The 23585-nt window shown below is 40.6% G+C and overlaps 1 protein-coding gene across 1 annotated transcript in view; it reads left to right on the top strand.

Moving 5' to 3' along the window:
* Positions 1-21938, top strand: part of skib (v-ski avian sarcoma viral oncogene homolog b) — a 34199-nt gene extending 12261 nt beyond the window's left edge. The window contains exons 2-7 of the mRNA XM_069145534.1: positions 17828-17941; positions 18185-18288; positions 18401-18639; positions 19122-19396; positions 19495-19725; positions 19848-21938. Coding sequence (XP_069001635.1) covers positions 17828-17941; positions 18185-18288; positions 18401-18639; positions 19122-19396; positions 19495-19725; positions 19848-20069 — 1185 coding nt within the window. The 3' untranslated portion in view covers positions 20070-21938. The remainder of the gene's footprint in view (positions 1-17827; positions 17942-18184; positions 18289-18400; positions 18640-19121; positions 19397-19494; positions 19726-19847) is intronic.
* Positions 21939-23585: the final 1647 nt, after the last annotated feature.

Raw genomic sequence — 23585 nt, 5'->3', positions numbered from 1 at the left:
CATATAAAAAAAAAAAATGTACCTGGGTGTAGTCGCTACATCTGGACTTCACCACCACCCCGCTTTAAGGGTACACATCCATATCCGACTCTCATCTTGTAAAAGGGCTCTTTGGAAGATGAGATGGCATTGGATTGTTTCAGTGGCAGGATGTTTGTGTGTTTTGTTCCAAGCCTTTTCATAAATAGCAGTTTTTATGTTGCCGAGGTCAACTGGTTTTACTAGACTAGAGAGGCAAGTCCAGAGGCAAGGAGGCCTCCCCACCATCTGGCAGCCATAAAAGGGGGAGCAGGAGGTTTTTAGTGGGGCTTTATGGGATGGTAGGGTGAGACACTGAGGGGAGGAGAGACAGAGAGGATGGTGGACTCTGGTTGCCCCCGAGCTGCAAAGCTTCCTCTGCAGTCTGAATGACAGGTCAGAAGTTCATTGCCTTTTTTTTCATCTTGCATCTGCCTTGTAAGGTGACGGAGATGACGGTTGGTTCAGAGTTCGAGGGCAAAGGAGAGGACATCACTGTGAAGTTGTTATCACCGCTTTGAATAAAGATATATTCTGAGCAAGAGACCCAAGTTTTGATTTATGAGCTTGCTGTATTTTTAAAGTGTTTCAGAGGACTGCAGCTCAGCGAGTATGTCCCCTCGTTATGCTACGCAGAAGATCGGACCTGAGTCCTACAGATGGTGCAGAATTATGAGGCTGCGTAAACACTGGTGATTCAATGGCTTGGTGTTGTTTGGGTATGCGTCACCCTCTCAAAGCGCCCTGCACGCCACAGAGTAACGAACAGTGAGTTGTTTTGTGTGACTACAGATCCAGGCTCTCTCTTTTTGTCCAGAAACAGCCTTGTAGTCAGGTGGTGGCTTTATTTTGTTTGCATATCTGATTTAAGTGGGAATAACAACATTGTTAAGCCATGAAAATACTGGAGTTTGAGGCCAGTGAGATTCTCATGGTGATTTCAGGGATGAAGACACTCCTGAGAGTCGCAGTTATGATTTCTTTCCCAGTTTTTAAGAGCCTGAGCTGGAGCTGTCTGGGCCATCTGAAGCTGGATGCTCAGCCTTATAGGTTTTCCAGAATGGGGTTATCATTGCAGAGGACTTTGCTGCTTTGCTGACTCTGGCACTGATACCTCCCATAGAGATTTCATTTGTTGTTATGCTGCAGTTGAGACGTGTTAACCCTTTATCCCCTTCCCGATATTTAGGTAATAGAGGGCTATGGCACTCTGTGATTACTTTGTGAAACCCTTTCCATGTCACCATATGTGTTTATTGTGTAATACTAACCATCCCATTAAAAAGAGGAGTACAGATCATAATAAAAAAATATTTATATTGACCTCTTTCTCTCGCCAATATGAGGTTTGGGATTTCAGACCCTCTGCCGCTTCACACAGCCTGTATATGAAGCAAGGAAATATGCTGACAGCTAAAAAAAAATGAGAGCGTGTTTGGCAGGCACGCCCTTGTAGGTTTCTGTGTCACTCAGCTCTGTTAAATTTTGTATCGTTTCCTTGCCATGGTATAGCGCTCAACATGGCTCTGCTCAGTCACAAACTGTTTATGCTCCATTCAAATCATAAAATAGGCGGAAAAGAAAGAAATTTTAGATCAAAAAAGAAAGTGACACAGTAAAGTTCTGAGGTGCTGTTTTCTATTTGCATTAATTAGGCGATTTATTAGCAACGTTCCACGCAATGAGGACAAACTTTTGACCTCTTATAGGGGGTTGAGTGATAAAAAAAGAAACTGAGCCAAAGTAAAAAAAAACAACTGCTAATTGTCGACACCGGGACTGCAATTAATTAATTAGAGGCTCAATAGAAAATGTATTGCCAACTATTTATCATCAAAGTCCTGCTCAACCTTGTCGAACATGAACAGAAAATGACTAATCCGATTTTTTTGATTGTTGGTTGAACAAAACAAGACATTTGATGATTGCAGTTTTATACTAGTCATTAATCAATTAACCAAAAGTCAAATCTACAGATTAGTCAGTGATTTTAATTATTGTTTGTTGCAGTTGTTTCTATGTTACCCTCCGAGGCAGATGCCACAGTGTAATCTAGTATAACAATAGAAGCCATTTATATAGCAGTACCCTCAGTGGTATCACTGTCATTCCTAAATCCTTATTAGATTTATTGAAGTGTCTCCAAAAATTATCATGACAATAATAAGAGTGCCTTTCAACATAGTTTTGGTCATTTATTTGCTCACATTATGTGTCATGTCAGTGTCTGTGATATTAAGAAAGGAAGCGCTGGCCCTTGATTTAGAGGCTGGTAATGAGGGACTCTGCTCTTGCTTTAGTGGTTCCGTCCACTGCAGTGATTCAGGGGATAAAAATGTGGCCTGTGTCTCTTTAAGAGCGCTGGCCTGTCTGCAGAATGCATCAGTCCTGTGGAGCAGACACAGGCCAGCAGGAGGAGGAGGGGGTGAAGGGAGGAGCGTGGGGCTATGCGGAGGGAGGAATGAGGACAGAAGGGAACAGCCGCAGTCTGGGCTTCCAGCCTCCTGGCTAGACTGCTGAAAGTTATTATTGAGTTCCTGTGTAGGGCCTCCCCTCCCTGTGGTATACTCCTCTGTGTTCACTACAAGGTAGACAGGGAGCAGGCTACGGCAGAGGCAAAGAGAAAAGTTGGCAGGCTCCCATGCCCCTTTGCAATGACCGTACATGCAACAAAAAAAAGGATAATTTCATTTGATTCTGTGTTTTTGCAAGGGTGAAAGCTCTGAAAGCCTTGTAAGACTGAGAGCAACCACACATGCTAAAAGCCTTACAGCTGCTCGACAGCAGCTGAAACTGCGGCCTCGATTGCTGTTGTCTTGAGTTACAATTTAGCGGAGATGTCCTGTTTTTATAGGAATGGCCTTAACTAGTCAAGACAAGAAGGTTGACGGCTCACCAATGAGAGAGCAGGGAACTAAATCCTCTCTTGGCATACTAGGCAAAGAGTGTGATTCAAGGACAGGTGGGAGGACTCCTTCAGTGAATTAGAGTGAATTAGAAAATGTGAATTGTTAAATCATGAAGAGGACTGACCAATTCATGAGCAGCTTCTCCAGGGTTATTTGTAGCACGGGTGAGTTTTTGAAGGACTTTTTACTGCAGTACCTCTGGTCTCAGAGATTTTCTGTCTGGGGAAAGACCATGGAGATTACACAGCGACATACATCATGCCCTCCACTCAGGCCTGTGCCTGCCTGCAACACTAATCCCTAGCCGGCATTCCCCTTTAGCCGCTACATTAGGGCCACGAAGTGCCTGCATCCTTCCAGCTCAGCCCACCAAGAGAGAGACAGACTTTTATGTAATGCTCAGTCCGGAGTATTTGTTCTAAACCTGCTGTTGCTTTAAGCAGGGCTGCCGCAGGTTAACAGTACCCAGCTGCTGCCTGTCTTACTGTACTGAACTGGCCATGGCTCTGGTCCACAAAAAGCTTGAACCCATGCAACACCTGAGGCTCGTCAGGAGCCTGCGAGCCTTCTTCCCTGCACATATTTCCTGTAGCATGTCACATATGGGTTCTGATTAATTCCAGCATGTGCCTTCATTCATAGTCAATGCGATCATTCGACCTCTGTTTTAAAGCTGTCCCAGGCAGGGTTTGCTGGGCGAGGGGGGAAAACCCTGGCGCTCAAATGGGTATTTTGTGGAGTTCTGTTTGTTGAGTCAGAGCTTAGTTGGGCTCTACTGTTATGTGGTTGCCATGGAGAAAAACACAGGCTCTTGTGCAATAAAATCATCCAGGAAAAGACATTTCCAAGAATTTTTCAGAGTGAAGAAACAGACGGCAAATTGCAGAATTCATGAGGTGCTGCGGTCCACCACCCACCCCTTTCAGCCCTCCATTTTAGAGTGCTCGTATTCATTTTATGGAAGCTGCAAGGCTCAAGCCCTCTCACCTAATTACTTCTGTAAGCAGATATGTTTTCCTATGAACGGAGGAGGGAAACAAAACTAGTGTTTAAGGATGGAATGTGTGATCTTAGGAGCGGATGTTGTGGGTGTTTTATCCCCTATTTCCCTTACAGACAATTCTTTGAACAAGTGGAAACAAGTGAAATGCTATTTGATCTCTGTCAAATATTACTGTATACACAAACTCACACTGTGAGGCCGTTGCACGTTTGAGCCAGACTGTTACTATGCCAGGAAGAACAGAACATTTTCAGATGCCGCAATTTCTGATGTTGTTTTGGCATTTAATTCGTTGAACATTTATAAAACCAACTGGCTTTCTTGTGTTATTGTTGTTGTTGTATTTTTCCTGGATCTGTAATTCTCTTCAGTTACGTCAAGCTTCGTTATTGCTCTTTATTGTGAGTTCTTTTCTTCTCACCATTTCCTGTCTGAATGGGACCATTAGCACATTTCAAACACTGCAGCTTTTTTGGTTGTTCTTTCATACCTAATATGTTGTAGTGCAGTATTTAAAGATAGGATCTTAGGCTTTTAAGCTGCAGGCTGCATTAGAAGTTCAAAGCCAATTAAACTAAAAGAATGCTTTCAGAAGCCACATAAGGTGTCTTTAGCATTGACTTCTCAAACTTCTCAAATATCTTTGTTTAAATTATCATAGGAACGACAGTGGTGGAGCAGAGATTAGGTTTTCTATCCTAGTGACCAGGAAGGCAGCATTTCAACAGAATGATCAGGATGGTATCTATAAATTTCAGCAGGATTTATTACCTCAGTTCAACCAATTAGCTCCTGAGCAGTTTCTCAGGATATATACTGTGTTGGTGAAATGACATCACATGGGACTCTGAGTGAGCAGTGACCCTAATTTCACCTCGCCCTCTCACAGCTTTTATGGCCTCCTCCCCTAAATCCCCCTCTGCCCCCCTCCTTCCCCCCTCCGCCCCGTCCCCCGTCCCCTCACACCTCTTAACCTCTGGTATTCATCCCATTTTCATCTTTCCAAATAAGCCTGCCACCTGCCCTCCTCTCCACTGGCTGCTCAGGGGGCATGTGGTCATGTGGCTCGGGTTACCATGAAGGCACGACAGTGCAAACCGCAGCTCAGCTGACAAGTGAGCTGCCTGAGCATTTTGAAATATACCCAGCCCTCGATGGCTCATTGGTCACATGGTCATTTGTGATTTGTTTATGGCTGAAATTAGCTGTGTTTTACTTTGCTGACAATTATTGTTTCTCATATTATTCCATTATTTCACAACAAAGACATTAATGAATTGCTTATTGAAGAAGAAACGTCTGAGTAGTGTAATTGAATGGAGGAGCGGGACGACGGCTGCAGTGAGCAGAAGTCTTTGGGATAGATATACATTTTTGAGAATAGAAGTGGTGAGTCGAAGTGAGCTGGGATTATTTGGCTCGTTGCTGACCGGGCAGTTTTCATCAAGAAGAGCACAAGGAAGGGAGTAATTAATTATGTTGTGATGACCAGGTATGCATTGTCATCAAATGAATTGGTTACCATGTAACATGGAAACCTGGTGTTATAAAACCCAAATTCAGTGTGTGATATTTGGGTCCAGGTGTGCTTGAAGGGAATCCTACTGGGCGTAGACCACAGGTTAATTTTGTTACGATTGTTACCAAAGTGACATGAAAATAGGCAACTGACTAACCGGCAACCCAGTGCCTTTATCAGAAATGATGAGCTGTCACTGAAAAGATTCACCAACAACCCAATGAGAAAGTGGCAACCCGTTGGTGAACACACAAACTGTGTGCACTGATTAAATTAAGGCCAAAGTAGGTGAATGGAGATGCAGAAACAGAAACGGCAGAAGGTTACTTAAGTGTGCCGAGATAAACAAATTAGTAGCTGGCCACCCGGTTCTGGTAATTGCAGTACGTAGCTGAATGAATAACTGTAGTAACTTGCAACTTTGTAATGATAGTTATTACAGGGGATGCAGCGGTTGTTGGAATGATGAGATCAGCTGGATGCATAACTGGCAACCTTATGTCTATTACAGAAGTAGTAGAAGGTTTCTGAACTGAGAAGAGAATGAGTTACTGGCAAGCAGGTGCGGGCAATGTAAACAACATTTGGTTACCAAAATGGAGTGATTAACAAAGCAGGTTAACTGGCAGCCTGTATGCCAATGTAGAATGAGGCAAAAATGGCCCAATAAGTAACTGGAAACCAGTTGTTAGTTATGGGAAAAGGATAGTGGATGCAGTCTGAATCAGTAAAAAAATCATATGCCTTACTTGGTTGTTGCACAACATGAAACTAGTGGAACGCGGATGAAAGCAGACGCACATGGCAGACAGACGTTATCTCCTTTTATAATCACCCGGGTGGAGAATAAAATAGCAGTTGGCCACCCAAGTACCCATGAATGAGAGATGGTGAAAACGTGGCAACCCATTGCTGTTCATATTAGTTAAGTGAGTAACTCGAGACTAAATGTAAATTTTTTTTGTTGTGTTTTGTAAATTGATATTGTCATGACATTGATTTTTTTTCACTCAAAAGGACACTAAATTACTCATTTTACCAAACGATTTCCACTGTGAAGATATTGTAACTCAGCCCATCGCTGCGGGCGCTCTCGATGTTTGTGCTGTGTCACCCAAAATGAGTAAGCCAATATTATTGTTCATCTGTGTTTAATTGTTGTCAGATGACCTTTTTTCTATTTTTACAGCTAATATTTCATTTCATGAAAACAGTGGCGTGACTGTATACTAACTGCTGAACTAAAATGACTAATAAATCAAGGAAGGTAAAACTTAAAGCTGAACAATCAACAAGTTCTTTAATAATCTTTTATTGTTTTCAAGAAAAACTGTGAAACTTTCTCTACTTCCAACTTTCTCTACTTCCAGCTTCTAGCTTTTCTCTGTCTTTGTTTATGACATCATAAACCAAATATCTTTTGGTTTTGGACTGTCAGTTTGAAAATATAATAAATAATATAATATAAGGACTTTGGGCTTTAAGACAGCTCCAACAGCCTTTCTTTCTTTTTTTTTTTTTGTCTTTTCTGTCATTAATCTTGATCTTAAAAAAATATATTTCGAGCTCTATTCTAGTTTAGTGAAACAGTATGAAAAGACAACAAAATGACAGCCAGAAAAATCCCATTTGAGGATCATACATATTAATGTAAATGTAATTCATGTAGGACAAATATCTTACAAAAGTTTAAAAATGATAGGGAAAGTCAAATATTACGTGATATATTGAGAGTTATGTATTCAAATAAAATTCTGTCTAAGCTCTCGGGTCAAGTGTCATTAGGGACAAGAGTGATCTGTTTTATCCCATGCAGTGATTAAGTTGGAGGGCTGGCTGTCTCGCTGGCCTGTCAGTCTCGACTGGATGTCTAGACCTGTTAACTAGCAGTCATCATGCAGTTGCTCTACCTCCCCTCAGTCAATCCCCACGGCCTACTCCAATCCTGACTTCTTCAAGGTCTGTGCCCTCTGAGGGAGGCGGAGAGGAGTCGCCCAGTACCAGGTACTGCTAGTGATATAATGGTCTGTGCATTTGGAGCTGTAACTGTTTCGGTTTTCGAGAGGTTATCCAGTGACATTTTAATCGTCTTTCTGCCTTCTTTGCCGTAGCATTAGTATTAATCTGCAGGATTAAAATTCAGGCAGTCAGACCCTGGACTTGCTGTCTTGTTGTGGGGCAGAGGGGGAGCCTGGTAACAGTGAGAGTGCAGTGCACGCGTTCCTGCATACAGGTGGGGATGTGCTTATTATTTACAAACTAGGGTTTACAGTCTGGAGAATTAGACCTCTGATGAGGTGATGGTCTGTTAAAGCATCAAACTTTCTTGGAAGAAATAGAGTTGTTTTTTTATCAGTGATAAACCAAAGACATGCACTTGTTTCTTTCATTACTCTGCAGTTACAAACCCACAGATTTTCTACTCTTTGATCACGACAAATACCTATTTTCTTCTTTCTTTTTTGAAAGGATTTTTATAGAGACAGTCTACCAATTATGCACATGAAGGTGAGTATACTCACAGTGGAAAGTACTTTTCAGCCTATGAAAACCATGACAGTGACTTCTGTGTCTTTGTCAAGTCTGAGAAAACAACCATAATATGAATTCAGTATTTGGCAGAAACTGGGGAAATGAAGATCAGGATATTTTTTACTGACAAGGAGAGCAGAAGAATAGTTGCCATTGAATTGTATGGAAAATGCTTTTTTGAGGAACCAGAAGAGGCTATTTGGACCTTGGTTGCTTTGTGCAAAACTAAATTGCTGAAATACCAAGAATTCTTTAATTATTTGGCCGAGATATTTTTTTAGCTGCTCAATCATAAAACTCAGTTTAATTCACTTGCAAAAAAAACCAACCTCTTGTTGAAATAAAAATGCAGCAATACATGAAAATGTTTTTGCAGACAAATATTTACATAGAAAAACATGAATTCAACCCACCCAAAACAGGATTTTTTTTTTTTGGTCACAAAACAGACCTTTTTTTTTTCCCATTCCTAGAAATACTATCATGATTTCTGCGTCCAATATTTCAAAAATAATCTCAGCAATTCAAACTGATCTATGTTCATTTAATATTTAAAAATCACCCCATCGTTATTCATTGTTAGAAAGATAGAACACAGTGTCTGTAAGCATTTTAAACAATGTGATTTATGGCCCGAATTATTAAGCGAAGATAAGGTTGTAGATAATTTATAACACAAAGATGCATCACTGGCAGAGAATCAGATGAGGGTCAGTGTAATGCCAAGGGATTAAGCTTGCATGGCAAAGATGCCGTTGGCACCGTTGCACAGCAGAGATCAAGTTCTGTGGAGGCACGCACACGTTTACAGCCACAGATATGCTGTAAAGTTTTCTACAACACTACTGCATGATATTCTGATATTATAGAAAATATGGATTAGTGTGTAATGCAGGAATAATGGTAAAAACAGCTGGGATGCATTAAGAATTTGTTCATTTCAGGTGTTTGGGAGTATTCACATGCCTGTCTGGAAACCATTTTCGTCGCCCCAACAAAGACTTTCCCACAGCTTTCCCTTAATTCAATTCAAGAGCACATAGAGAATCTGAATCACCGCTGTGTATTCCAGCATCTAAAACTGCTAGGTCAGAGCTCTTTCTGTAATCAATGGAAGCTGCAAAGAAAAGAAAAAAGGAGTAACAGCTGCATTTAGATGACTAAATATTCTGTTTGTTTGCTTTAAACTGGAAATAATTACAGTGGCATGTTTTGTACCCAAAGTGTGGTTTGATTTACAAAGCAAATTTCCTCACAGATACTCCTTTCATACATTTGTGATGTTCCTGAAAGTTGTGTGAATGTGTTTGGAGTATGAGTTGTAATATTTGTTTTTTTTTCCATCGTGGGTTTTAAATGATAAGCGCAGGGTCTGTCGTTGCTCTTTCTCTCTTTCTCCGTCTTTCTCGTTAACCTCCATCCCCTCCGGTCTCCTAGTCAGCACTGCAGCTGCTCCTACATTGTAAGTGTGCTAAATGTTAATAGAAGCATAAAAGCATTGTGTGTGTGTGTGTGTGGGGAGGGGGGGGGGGGGGTATGTCCCAGCAAGTGTGCAGGAGAGAGTGAGTGTTTCTCTTCCTTTATTGGTTTGTAAATAAAGCCGTGCATCTTCCTGTCAGATCATGTGGCCTGCTGTTAATTCTCTTGTTCCTAAAGTACAGCAGGGCGGCTCAGACAGCTATCTGTCAGATAACTATACCACAACTCACAACTATACCAAGCATGCTAACGCTAATAAAATATAATCTGCAGTGATATCTGTTTTATGACTTTCAGTCTAGGGTTTCCATGTCTGTTGAAATAACTTATGGTTCTTTTTCACTGTGAGCTCATCCTCTGAGGGAGGGAGTGATTTAGACACCACTGTCAACATACTGTAAGAAAGGCAGGAGGGCATGTCCCGTTGTTATGGTTGCCATGTTTGGACCTGAAATGGAATTCATTTCTCGTCACGCAGCAGTACAGTAATCTTTCTTTTTGTTTGCTCTCACTAGCGAGTTGATCTTTTCCTGCACACACAGGCAATTCACGTCTTTCAGGAACAGGTTTTTTCCTGATGAGGACACAGGAAAGGAAACTTGTCAGCAAAAGATTATAGACAGTTCAGTGTCTCTTAATAGTTTTAATCCGTATTTGGATGTGCTGTATGTTGGCATTGAATGATGTTATACCCACAGTTTATCTTCACAGCAACAAATCTAGATAAATACTTGAGCCCACAAAACCTTAGCTCTTGATACAAAACAATGACCAGCATTTTCAGAGTCAATGTCTGTATATTTGGGCACTAAAAATCAAGAAAATGAAATGTATATTTAGAAATGCTTCAAACAATTGGATTCACCTTGATTATTAGTTGAATATTCTTACTGCGCTGGCAGATATTCTCTTAACTTCTTAACTTAAAGAAAAATATGACTTGGTAAGAAAGGGATTTTATATTCATGTTAAACACATTACCTGTATGTGAAAGGATTCGGTTTTAGCATTGCACAACCAGATTTGCATGAAAATCTGCCACTCCCTTCAGTTCTGAGTGGCTTTTTAGATGCCTTTCAGCTCATTGTTTTGTTATGGTGCCCAACTTTGCCATTTTGAATCCTTTTTTAACACTTCTTACCATTTTGTGGACACAGCATGTATCTGTTGTTCAGCAAAATGCTGTAAGAAAAGACTATACTCTCTCTCTCTAGAGCATTTAGAAGCTTAAGAGTCAGATAGTTTCCTTAGGAGATGGAGGAGCCCAAAACAGAGCTAAAAGGAGAATACGAATGTCAATGTTTGACTTAAATTTGTCAGGGAACTACAATTCAGTTCCAAATAAATGTGGATTGCAAACTCTTAATGTGACACAAGGCTCATGTTGTGTGCACAGCCTGTTAATGTCTCAAGTGGCCAAAAAACTGCAATTATTGGTGCCTCAAGAAGTCAAATCAGTTTTATCTTATTGGCTTAACATCACAAATATGCTGCAGATGATTTTATGATCTGTTAGTCATATGACACCCTTATGTCCCTTGATTCAGACAAGGTAACACTCACCAGAGGAGGGCATGTTGTATAGAAGTAGCATTATTACATAACGCATAACAATATGAAAGCAAATTTTGAGATTTACCCAAAGGTCTTGTGTAGTATCTCCCAGTCACAGCTCATTTTAATAGTGGTTGACCATTTCACAGCCCTGTTTTAATGCTCTGTTTTTGTGCAGCAAAGCTGTGTCAAGCTATGTGGATCTGATGAGATTTTCCATCCTTTAGGAATTGCACCTTGTCCTGCATCCACCTTAGACCTCATTAAGCCTCAATCCCAAAGACAATTAGGACAATCCAATAAGCTTTACCGTAATGCCGACTTTATGCCAAGCCCTGTGTCTGTCTCTGTACGACCATACTGCCATGGCTCAGTTCAGCTGCATAAACAAAATACCCTCAAACTGGACACAATAGAGTCAGAGTAAATTGATAAATTAAACTAAGATTTAGAGCGGGGAAATGGAAGCTGGTGCTCTATCTGTGTGGAATAAGGATGAGGTTTCAGAGATGAGGTTTCAGGGATATTCTGGGCAGACACCAATAATTTTCCCCCAGCTGTTACGAGGTGACCACAGGGCTTTATATATAAATCAAGCGACCGTCATACAATTTATGCAGTGAGAGTTGAATAGAGAGCTCAAGGCATCCCTGTGAACATCCACACCAAACTAAAGGGATCAGATTACTAAAACTAGTATTCTCTCACTTCCAACTAAGGCTGTTTCCCGAGTGAGCCGTGCCAGTTGGTGTGCCCTTGAGTGAGACAGCGCCCCACTAAGCACATGTCTAACTGGGGATTACATTCAGGGGTTTAGGACGGGAAAGGAGGACGTAATCTGAAACTGTTGCGTCTTGTTGCTGTGCACTTTTCTTAATGCCGTGCTATCATGCAGCGTGCGTTGGTATTGTATGACCGTTGCCCGAGGAAGTGGAAACTATTTTTGTCTCACCAGATGAGTGCTTCCCCATGTTTTGTTTGTTGATAATTTCATTAGAGTTTTTTTTAGTGCCAAAACAGATGCAACACATGGCAGTTGAAAGACTTGTTAACATGTCTTGACTACATAAAGAGAAGTAAAGTTATAGTTTAACATTTTGGGAAATACACTCATTCACTTTCTTGCTGATAGATGAAAATATTGATGCCATTCTCATGTTTTTATGGTTACAGACAGCATTCGTTTAGCTTAGTTTAGCATTAAGACTAGAAACTGAGTGAAATTCTGAGCCAATATGCATATGCCTGAAAGCTCACTTAATAGCATGGTATATCTTGTTTGGACATTGTTCTTAATGCCAATATAAGACTACTAATAACAAACTAAGTATTTTGCAGAAAGAGAGAAAAACACCCAATCAGACAGGTTTTAGAAAAGATGGTGAGCAGTAAAGTTACCAAAACTGTCCATCACATGTTTGCAGACCATCGTTCTTCCATGGCTTTGACCTTCTGTACTTTTCAGACAGATTGTTATTTTTGTTTACCTACAAATAAAGTAGTTTATGTAATCACAAACCTTAGAGGTTATTAGCTTATAATAAAAAGTTATTATAATACTAACAACATAAATTATTCAAAAATTGCAGTTCAACAGTAATGGTAACATCTTACCACCTGTTAAGCCTGATACCTGGTTAACCCATCCTGTTTAACTCAGTATATCCATCCCACTCCAATGTGCTACCACTTCTCTCTTCGTTCATCCACCTCCCTGCCTTTTACACACCTATTCATGCTCTCTTTCCTCCTCTTACATTCCCCTCCATTCCCACTTCCTCTTATGGCATCTCGCCCTGATGGCAACTGGAGTGTGTGTTGAGAAAATAGTCCCAATAAAAACTGTTCACAATGTATTCTGTGAATGCAATTACTGAAGACAAGTTTAAATATATCTTTTTAATAATGTGACCAACATAGTCCTTCCATTCCAATTGTATTTGAATGGAGAGATGTCAGGCGGGTTAGTGGGAAGATGGTTTTTTTTTTTTTTTTTTTTTTGTAATTTGCCTAAACTGAACCTTTAATGTGGTGTGGTATTCGCTGAAGCTCCTCTCAGCTAGCCGAGATCAAGATGGGATTAGACTTTGTTTTTATTTAAAACCTTTTTCAACACCAACCTCCAGTCCTTGTTTTATCACAGAATTACTACATCAGCGTTAAGTAAACACATATTGTTGATTAGCTCCATGTACAAGTAGAAAAAACAATTCAATCCAAATCATGCTCTTGTTAGGAAGTTATCGACAAATTACCATTCAAACAGGTCAAACGCTGTGCTCTTGGAACAGATATTGATATGTTTGCAATGTGTTCTGTTTCTGTGATTATCTGCCATTCCAGCATGAAAATCGCTGGAGCTTATCCTTGTATTTACCACGCCATTATGTAGCACTAATTAAAAAATAAAGCATGTCTCCTCTTGCCCATCTGCCATTAAACCCTGTTTAGCCTACAGGTTTGCTTTGAACTGCTCGCTCATTACAGCACCTCAAAGAAATATCATACAATAGCAAGTTGAAAAGGGCAATGCTTGAATGGAGTTTGAAAGGGGAGGCTGTACTTGGCCTTCAAGTATACATTCCTTCAGCTCAGTGCTTCCTCTGTGGTCCCCCTCTCCTGGCCCACCCCCCTCCCACTCAAGACTCAGTTCCCACAGGGGACTTGGCCAAAGCAAACTCCTCAGAGGAAGTCTCCCTCTCTTACTAGTGTGTGTGAGAGAGAGAGAGAGAGAGAGAGAGAGAGGGATGGATGTCTTATCCTGGCTCTGTGGGACCTGCAAGGGAGTAGGATGTGCGAGGAGGGTGTTATGACTCCGTGGCCATGCTATGTCTGATGTGGTAGTGAGTTAAGCCCGTGCGGCTGCTCTCCTGTGAGGTCAGTGTCATATTTAGCCAGCAGGTCCCTTGTGGTGTCTGGGAGTGTCTGTTTTCTGGCTCTATTATGTCTAGTGCTCATAGCCTTCCTGGAGCTGCAAACCTCAGAGTAGAAATAGTACCAGACAGGCAGACATCCTTTGTCAGGAAAACAAGTCACATCAGTAATTACAGAGTCTGATTACACAAGGGCAGCAGTTCTTAGTACACCACCAGCCTCCAGTCAGCCAGGTGAGGGGTCAAGTCACCAGTGCTGAGAGCGACACTGTCAGGAGGAGGTCCAGGTTAAAAGAATTAACCTACAGTAGCAAGCAAAACCAAAACAGTAGCCTTTGCCTGTAAGTGTGTGTGTGTGTGTGTGTGTGTGTGTGTGTGTGTGTGTGTGTGTGTGTGTGTGTGTGTGTGTGTGTGTGTGCGCGCGCGCGTGCGTGCGTGCGTGCGTGTGTGTGTGTGTGTGTGTGTGTAATGCGGTGACTGGTTAGACAGGTAGTGACATTTGTAAGACTGTGAGACGTGAGGGGAGTAACCAGACAAACATGTCATGTACACCTCATAAAACTTCAATCCTAAAGTTGTACAGGCAGAATTAAATTAGGGAAAGTTGTATAATGAAGTTTTATTTTAGTTATTAATTCCTCTGGAACATTTTATTTTAATCCCCTGCCCTATTTTACATGAATAAGCATTAAACATTGAGTAAATGTTTTATGACACAGTAATGTAGTTGTAAGTATATTTTAAATGTTTATTGATGTGAAATATTTGCCACCAGTTATGAAGACATATTTGTATATTATTACAACTGTTTTTTACAATGTGGTTCTCTGGTTGCTGAATATACTTAGTCTCCATCTGTGGGTGCCATCAGGGGAGAAATTTGTCAAATAAATTTAGTTTGTTTTGTCAAATACATTATTAAATATGTATACGTCTAACTACATTATAGTTTAGTTAAATTTCCTAAATGTTTTAAATGCTGCTTATTGGTGACTGATGGTTGAATAGTACAGGTAATTTACAGTTTTCTTAGCACAAGTTTATATGCAACAACTGTTGGCTGAAGTGCTTTACAGAGACAAAATAAAGGTATCATCAAAAAAACACAGAACCTAACAATGAAAACAAAAAACAAGGAATAAAAATCAATGATTATGATTTTTTTTTTTTTTGTACCAGCAAATGTTCTGCATTAAGCAGTGCAATCGCTGTTCAAACAAAACAAAACAAAAAAATCCAGTTTGGTCTTCCTCTCAGTCCTCACCAATTTTACACCAATTTCCAAACTCCCCTTTTTTAAAAAAGACAGAATTGAGAATGTTGAACTCATACAGTTCCAATCTGTTTTAGACATGCTTTACATGGTGTTGTTGAGGTGTTTCAGTCTGGTTTTAAAACCGCTCACAACGTTAAATCTGCACCCATTAAAAGTTTGCAATCATTTTTTATCAGCTTCCACCACAGCCACATTTGATGCATTCAACATCAGTCGCCTTGAGCATTTTGTTGGCATTCAAGGCACTGGTTTATTGGTTGTTTCAGATTTTACTTGCCTGACAGAAGGTTTTCTGTCAGCCTGGTGACTCTGTATCCTCCTCAGCGTCTCCCCCTTGTGGAGTCCCACAGGGTTCTATTCTGGGTTAATCCTGTTTTCTCTTTACATGCTACCCAGGTCCATTCATAGAAACTATCACATCTTGTTCTACTTTTATGCAGATGACACTAACATTTACCTGCCTTTGAAACAGAAAGATACAAACCCTTAAAACCATTGTTGGACTGTCTCGAGGACATCAAAGCTTGGATGGCTTTAAATAAGAATGGTATATGGTGCCTGTGATTCCCTTCATAAGGACCTATGTTCCTTGTAAATAATCGGTGTGTAAAAATGAACAGTGACTTTAAATTAAATCTTAAAATAAAACAAATCCAGCTTTTTCCAACTGAGGCTCATTTCTAAGGTCAAGCCCATTTTATTGTTTAGCGATTTTTTTAAAGGGTTATAAATACATTTATCTCATCCCAACTTCACTACTGTAATGCCCTTTGTGTTGGTATCAGCCAGGCCATCCTCCAATGCTTATGGTTTGTCCAGAATGTTGCAGCTCTTCTTTTAACAGGAACACGTTTTGTCCATGCAACACTCCAAATCTCAACAATTCAGTACATTTTCAGTGATATTAAATGGTGAAAAGCAGAAAACAAAAGCTTTATTAAAGAATTATTAAAAACAAAGAGTGAAATTTGGACTCGTATCAATTACTACTTTTTTAATTATTGAACAATTTCCAATTCGTAAAACCAGTCAAATGACGAGTTTTTTTTCAAACCTATATGTAGTAGATACTGCTGTTGCAGACCCAGAATCTGTATTTTAGGTATGTGGTGTCAGACCTGACTTAACACCTCCACCCTTGAGCACACTGTATCAGACACACTCACTCTTACAAATACACCCTCCCACACTCACATATGCGTGTCTACACCCGCACCCACCTCCCCACTCGTCCCGACGCCCACTCATAGCTGTGTGTGCACACACTCACGCAGAGTCTGGCTTCGCTTCGTGTATGAAAATCTGTGAGAAGTGATTCATTACCAGCCTGGCTTCTCGCGAAATGAAGTTTGTCTTCAATTTACATCTTTAGGTGATCAAGCGACAATTAGGGTTTTCACAAATACACGCAACCCTACAGTGTTTTCCATTGAAGATTTTGAAGGTAGACAGAGTAATCATTTGTCTTGAATAGCACACACAGATGAGGAGATGGGAGTGTTTGCCATTCCTGGAGGCAGGATGTCATAGTAGTGAGTAAGAGAGCGACAGGCAGGTCTGTGCTGGCCTCTGTGCCTGCGTAGGTAAACATGTCCTCTGTCTGACAAGTGCAGACCTGAGGGCTGAGGTGGTTAGCTATCTCATCGTCCTGTCCCACACACAGGTGTTCAGTATATCCAAGAAAAAGCTTGTGGGATTCAGCATTTTGTGGCACACTTAAAAAGGCAGTTGCTTCCCTCCTCAGGTTTTCAAATCTCCCTGGAACAGTGCACAGCCCTGCGTTAATGTGCAACTGTTTCAGAAAGCTTCACGTCTATCGTCTGTCAGATCGGAGTGCAATTACTTTAATTTGTCTTCCTCTCTGTCTGCCTCTGTCTCTGTATTGCAATATTTCTGTGGTTCAGGGAGTCGATCTGCTCCACCTGACGGCGCCTCTCCTGCCTGGCAGGGAGCAATGTAGCCCTACTGGCTGCCAGCCAGACCAGCTTGAGTGTCTGCTTAGCTCAAAGCTCTGCTCTCTCACACACACACACACACACACACACACACACACACACACACACACACACACACACACACACACACACACACACACACACACACACACACACACACACACACACACACACACACACACACACACACACAAACAAGCAGACATGCTCAAAGACTGAACGTCTACACAGATGCATCTACTATCCTTTTTGCCCCTGTGTGGCTTCTTCTCTTCTCTTCTCTTCTCTTCTCTTCTCTTCTCTTCTCTTCTCTTCTCTTCTCTTCTCTTCTCTTCTCTTCTCTTCTCTTCTCTTCTCTTCTCTTCTCTTTTCTTCTCTTCTCTTCTCTTCTCTTCTCTTCTCTTCTCTTCTCTTCTCTTCTCTTCTCTTCTCTTCTCTTCTCTTCTCTTCTCTTCTCTTCTGTTTGTATAATTTCCTCCCTTTCTGTGACCTTCTGCTCTTTTACTGGAGAACAGAACTATAAAACATCACTTCATGTTCTGACAAATCTGTAAGCTGCTTATGAATAATGCCATTTACAGTCATACAGTAGCATTTTTAGAAGTTGTGGGCTCTTGAAATATCCACTGTACTCCATGATGTAATATCTGCACTTTTATCTCCACGAGGATTGCGATGATTAATCGTCTATTTTCTCCTCTCTCTTCAGTCTCCCAGCCCGATCCCGACCAAGAGGTCCAAATTCGACAAATTGCTGTCTCCATCAGTTGACAAAGACAGGAAACCTGAGTGGTTACAATCACTGTCAAAGTCGGCACACAAGGTTTGTACACTTTGTTTTTATGTTGTCGGTGTGAAACTGGAGTTGACTTTAAGATTAAAGGTCAAAAGAGTGACGTATACGCTGTTTTTCCTTCAATCATTTCATTATCATCTATGTATGACCTCTCATCATTTGGCCTTGTTAAATAAAGAGGGCTTTGAAAGCATAGGTCATGGCTGATTTCATGTTCTAGTGGTAGTTTACTGAGTTTATACAAGCGTGTTGTTTTGTTTGTTGCTCCAGGATCTGAAACAGGTCCAACTGAAACAGAGGCCCTCTGCTTTCCGCCCCTGGTCTCCTAAAACAGCAGAAAAAGAGAAGCCAGCTCCTCAAAATGAGGTGGAGAGGTGAGTTGTCTGAACAAAGCTGGGATAGTTTAGGTTTTAAATGCAGAACACCAGAATATCATCGTTGTTACCAATTAAAGGCTTTAAATGTACTTGTGTTTTTTTTCTACAGGTATGGCTCAAAGATTCAGGAGACTTTGGCTGCTCCCAATCTGACACTAGCTCCCCTGGCCCCTGCGGTCCATCCCAAGGACAGCCACACTCCTGGCAGGGGGCCCGCAGCCATTTCCAGGCAGGAGCTGCATAATGGCGACGCACAGCCTACAGCAAAACCGGCCGATTCCAGCACCGCCAACAGAGCCGATGACATCGACACAGATGGAGAGATAGATGTGGATGACTGTGATGATTGTAAGTACCATCCGTCTTTTTACTTTAACAATAATCAGAAAAGCAAACCGAGTAATCCAGCATTACACAATTCAGTGTAAGACACAGATTCTTTAGTTCCAACTTTTATCACACAGTAAGCTTCACTGGAAATGAGCCATAGTAGAGCTGATTCAGAGTGATTAAAGCCCAGCTTCGCCACCTGGTGTCAAATGGAAGAAGTGCAAGAGAAATATTTGTTGCCTGCACATTTTTCTGTCATGTAGCCATAAAAACACGTTTTTCTGACTGGTTCGCATAGAGTTGGTAACTTAGACCACAAAACAGAAAACAAGAACAGGAAATTGTAATTCGTTTTTTGTACTGTATTGTACTGTTTTCTCTTCTCGTCCTACTAATCTTTGTCACAGCCCAACATTACATCCTCATTTGCTGGTGATTAAACACAACCGTATTCTTGTAGCTTCTTTGGCATCTTTATCATGTGAAATCTCTCTCCACAGGTCCAATACCAGCCCCCTCCCTGGCTTCACCTCCCTCAGCCAGCACCAGTGTGTCTCAGACTCTGACTCCTCAGAGCGTTGCTCGGGCTCAGGAGCGGCCTTCCTGGATGCCAGGGACTGTTTGCCCAGAGTTGGACACCATGAGACAGATGCTGTATGCCGGTATGGACAGCAAAGAGGCCCGGGAGAAAGTCCTGCAGGAGATCGTCAGGATGAGAGTGAAGCAGGAGGAGAAGCTGGCAGCTGCTGTGCAAGCTAAACGCAGCCTTCAGCAGGTATCACTTGTAATACTTGTAATACCCAGTGATTAGAAATAAATGGCAGTATTGTTTCATTGAATATTAAACACGTAACAACTTCAATGGTTTTACAGGAGTTGGAGTTTGTGAGGGTAGCCAAGAAAGGCCGTCTTCGTGAGGCAATTGAAGCGAAGCGCAACTTGCGAAAGGAGATTGAACGCCTTCGTGTGGACTGGGAGAAGAAGATGAGGGATGCAGAGGAGTCTTGTGGGCGGCTTAAGAGAGAGTTGGAGAGGGAGAGACAGCTGCGAGTTTGTGACAAAGGCTGTGAAGCTGAACGTCTCCGGGTCAAGTACTCAACTCAGGTAAGATATAAGATGCGACCAGAACCACCAGAGAATAGTGTATTTATCTGTGTTCACTGATCTTCTCCCTTATTTGTGTTTCATTTACACTGACTGCTGTCTGTTTGGGTTGTGTCGCGTAGATCGAAGAGTTGCATGTGCAGCTACAGCAGGCCGAGGCCGATCGCGAGCAGCTGAGGCAGGAACTGCAGCTGGAGAGAGAAGCTCGGCAGAGTCTGGAGACTGTTGTTAAAGACCTGCAAACCCAGCTGGCCCTGCAGGCCAACAGCAGTCCTCCTGGAGACTCCAAGGACGCAGACACAGATGCACACAGACAAACCACACAACCCACCAACGGATCCTAAAGTTGCACATTTAAAACTGGACAGAAAGACTCAATAAAAAAGAGACATGTTCAAGGACTTTGTTACACCTCCTGTTGGGAAAAAGACACTCAGCAAAACACAAAGTCAGTTCTGTAAAGGAAAAATTTGTCATATATAATATGATATGGTATAGATCAATATTACGACAATATGAATTTTATAAAATGAACTGGAAAGTAGCATGATGTCTGAGCATGTTAGAGAGCGTGAAACTAAGAAAGACTTCCTCAGTGATGAACACATCTTTCCAGTGACGTCAGAGCCCTCGGTTTGACACCTGACGCTGTCCAAGGATTTTGTTTTGGTATAAGCTATTCTGAGCTGTGCAAATATAGCTACATAACACTACTTGAATATGAAGGGAAGAAACATGTCGCGCCCGGTGAAACATGAGCTGATGATGAAACTTTTGGTGCCACAAAATATTGGTACACTCAAAGGTGTCATTGCAGACCACTGGAAACAAGACACACACGTTTACCACTATTTACTTTCAATATCGGCTTGCTTTTTATAACTGTGTAGAGGATGTACTTTTTAAGAAATATTGCTTGCGCAGCACTGTTATTCCACCGGCAAGAAACAAAACCATCCATATACAAACATGTAGGCATGTATACCAGCTTATCTACCTTTTGTATTTTATAAACCTGAAGTATTGGAGGTTCTGTAGGCGGCCCTCAGGTCCACCACTGTTTTACGCTTAGATATTTTATGGATGTGTTACTTTTTGTTGTTGTTTTCCAGTAATGTTTTTGCAACCAAACCATGTGGTAAATAGCAGAAATTCTTGCCCACATTACTCTATAAGTTGATAAACACTCCTAAAAGGAAAAAAAAAAACCTTGAATAGCTGTCTGTTTATGTTAAAATGCGGTACTTCTGATTTTCTATGGAGTATTGTAAAATAATTTATATTCTACAATAATTTGCTGCCTATTAACGGAAAGCATTCATTTATAGTCACTGGTTTTAGGGCTCTTAAATCAACAATTGCTGTTTATATAAACAACATTTCTACATATATACAAAATATGGATATATATTTTTTTACTTTAAGAAAAGGAATTGCACTTTTTAAAGAAAGAACCTTGCATTGTGCATTGTACTCCCTGTTACATTTTTCAAATCACAAGTTAACATAAACTTTGAATTTGAATACACTTTCCCTCAGTATCCTCTGATGTAAATACAATGATATTGTAAATAAGATATTTGTTGGTATGGTATGTTTGCTTGCTCCAGACTTAAATTGATTTGAATATTATTTTTTGCTCTTACTTGAAACCAAAAAAAGACTATATTTGGATTTACAAAACTGCAGTTTCATTGTTGCTGATCCCTGAGTATCACTACAATCACGGGGCATTTACCAGACCAGATGTACTCGTTGGTTTAAACCATCAGCAGTTGTGCGCTTGACCTATCAGTAGTTTTTGTAGGTTTGACACACCAACAGAGTAATATAATTCCTCCATTGATTAAAAAAAAAAAAGATCTTCTTTTATTTGATTCATTATGTGTTACACCAGACCAAAAACTGAAAAAAGGATTTTAATTCTCTGCACCTGCAGCTCCCTCGTCAGATAGAGTAGAAATGACACCTTCTCATGGTTTAAACCTTAGGTGCTCTCGTATATTTTAGACAAGAAACACTTTTATGTCTTATCATTATACCCTCGCTCAGTATTTGTTGGGTACAGTGTAATAGCAATATCCATTTTGTTAGCTGATGCTGTTGTAGTTTTGGTTTGGAAGTGGGGTTTCAATTGCCTCTTGTTTCAATGTTTTCTTTTTCCTTTGGAAAACTTGTATAATACCCATTAAAATCAAAATCAATCCTACAGAGTTCTGAGAAGCTTTTTGTTTTGTTTTCAACACACTGGATTTGCATGTTTGTGTGTGTATTCATGTATTTTTAGCATCTCTTGGTCAGACAAATTGATCTGTCCTTTGGTTTTTGACCAAATACCAACAACATCAAAGAAACTCCCATCCGCCGCAGATGTGCTTTGTGTTCTGTGTTAATTAGCAAGTGCTAGCATGCTAGACACTAAACTAAGATAGTGCACATGCACTTGCTAAACAGCAGCATACTAGTATTGTTACTATAAGCATTTTTCTGTGCTGATGTCAGCATGTAGCTCAAAGCAACATGCTAAATGTTGAGCCTTACAGAGCTGCTGGCTGTAAATTTGGAATTCTTACATTAAAATATTAAAACACATTAAAAAAAAAATCTTACATTCAAAACATGCGATTTCGCATTGAAGGCTTGACATTTAATTGGACAAATCACATTTTTAAATATTGGTGTATGCAATATAAACAATAACAAACATAGCTACAACCAGCAATGATTGGGGACCAAGGAGCCCAGTAGATTATGTTGCAGACAATGAATACAGGCACAAAGAAAGAAAGACGTTTTTAATATCAGGATCTGAACCATCAAACAAAGGATTGAGATGCACTGCTTCCTTTTGAGCTATTTGAGAGGGGATGCCACACGTTTAGATACATAGCGCCCCGTAGTCACATATTTGTATGAAACTTTGACATCCTTCACAAAATTTCGTACAGACATAGCTCTGTGAGATTCGAACAACGCGTGAGCAAACTATCTACTACTACCAAAACACAAACTTCATTATTACTGCAAAGTATGTGTTTCTAGGCTATATATCCCTAATAATAAAAAAAGAATTACATCAGCCACGTAATGCATTTAATAAAAATAGAGTTACTCCAAAAAATACAGAAGCATAAATGTGGGTTTGGGTAGCAATCAGTTGGGATGATGATATCTCAAGGATAAAATGGTTGTAAACCTGAACATCAACATATTAATGTCACGTGAACAACTGCAGTTGTGAGACTTTTAAACTGCAGTTCAATGAAGATATGAATCTGTACCTGCTGAAAGTCTAATCTACAAAATCAAACATGTCTGTTTTGTTGTAATTCCAGTCCTTCATGGCTTAAGTATGAATGAATCTCCCTAATATTGTGTAGATATGTACAGCATTTGGTATATACAGTATATACGGTATTGTATGTCACACAGTTGCCTCTAGGGGGAAATCATTACACGCAATTGTAGTGAGGACACATCAAGCTTGTTAGTAGCCAAATGACTCCAACCTTAAATCCTAATAGTGTCTGTCATAGACCCCTGTTATTAAATCTACTAGAATGTATTCAATAATGATTATGACTCTCTTATGTGTAGTTAAACGAAGATATTAACCCTTTCTATCCCATTCTCTTTCCTCAGAGGCTTACTGGTTGCGTGAAAATCCCTCCATGAAAGCAAGGCTGAAGCTTCACTGCAGGATTACAGCTCGAGGAAGATTTAGAGACACACACAAGTTGTGCGCTTCCTCCCTGAGAGCGTTCCCTCTGTGCGAATAGTATATAAAGAAGAACCAATGGCTGCTCCACTGGATCAATGGACTCAAGATTACAAGAAATGAACCGGATGGGAATCTTGTT

The sequence above is a fragment of the Embiotoca jacksoni genome, unplaced genomic scaffold (assembly GCF_022577435.1).
Source record: "Embiotoca jacksoni isolate LCO1_2020_lvr unplaced genomic scaffold, fEmbJac1.0.p SCAF_1, whole genome shotgun sequence".
NCBI lineage: Eukaryota > Metazoa > Chordata > Actinopteri > Embiotocidae > Embiotoca > Embiotoca jacksoni.
This window is presented reverse-complemented; position numbering and strand designations above follow the sequence as displayed.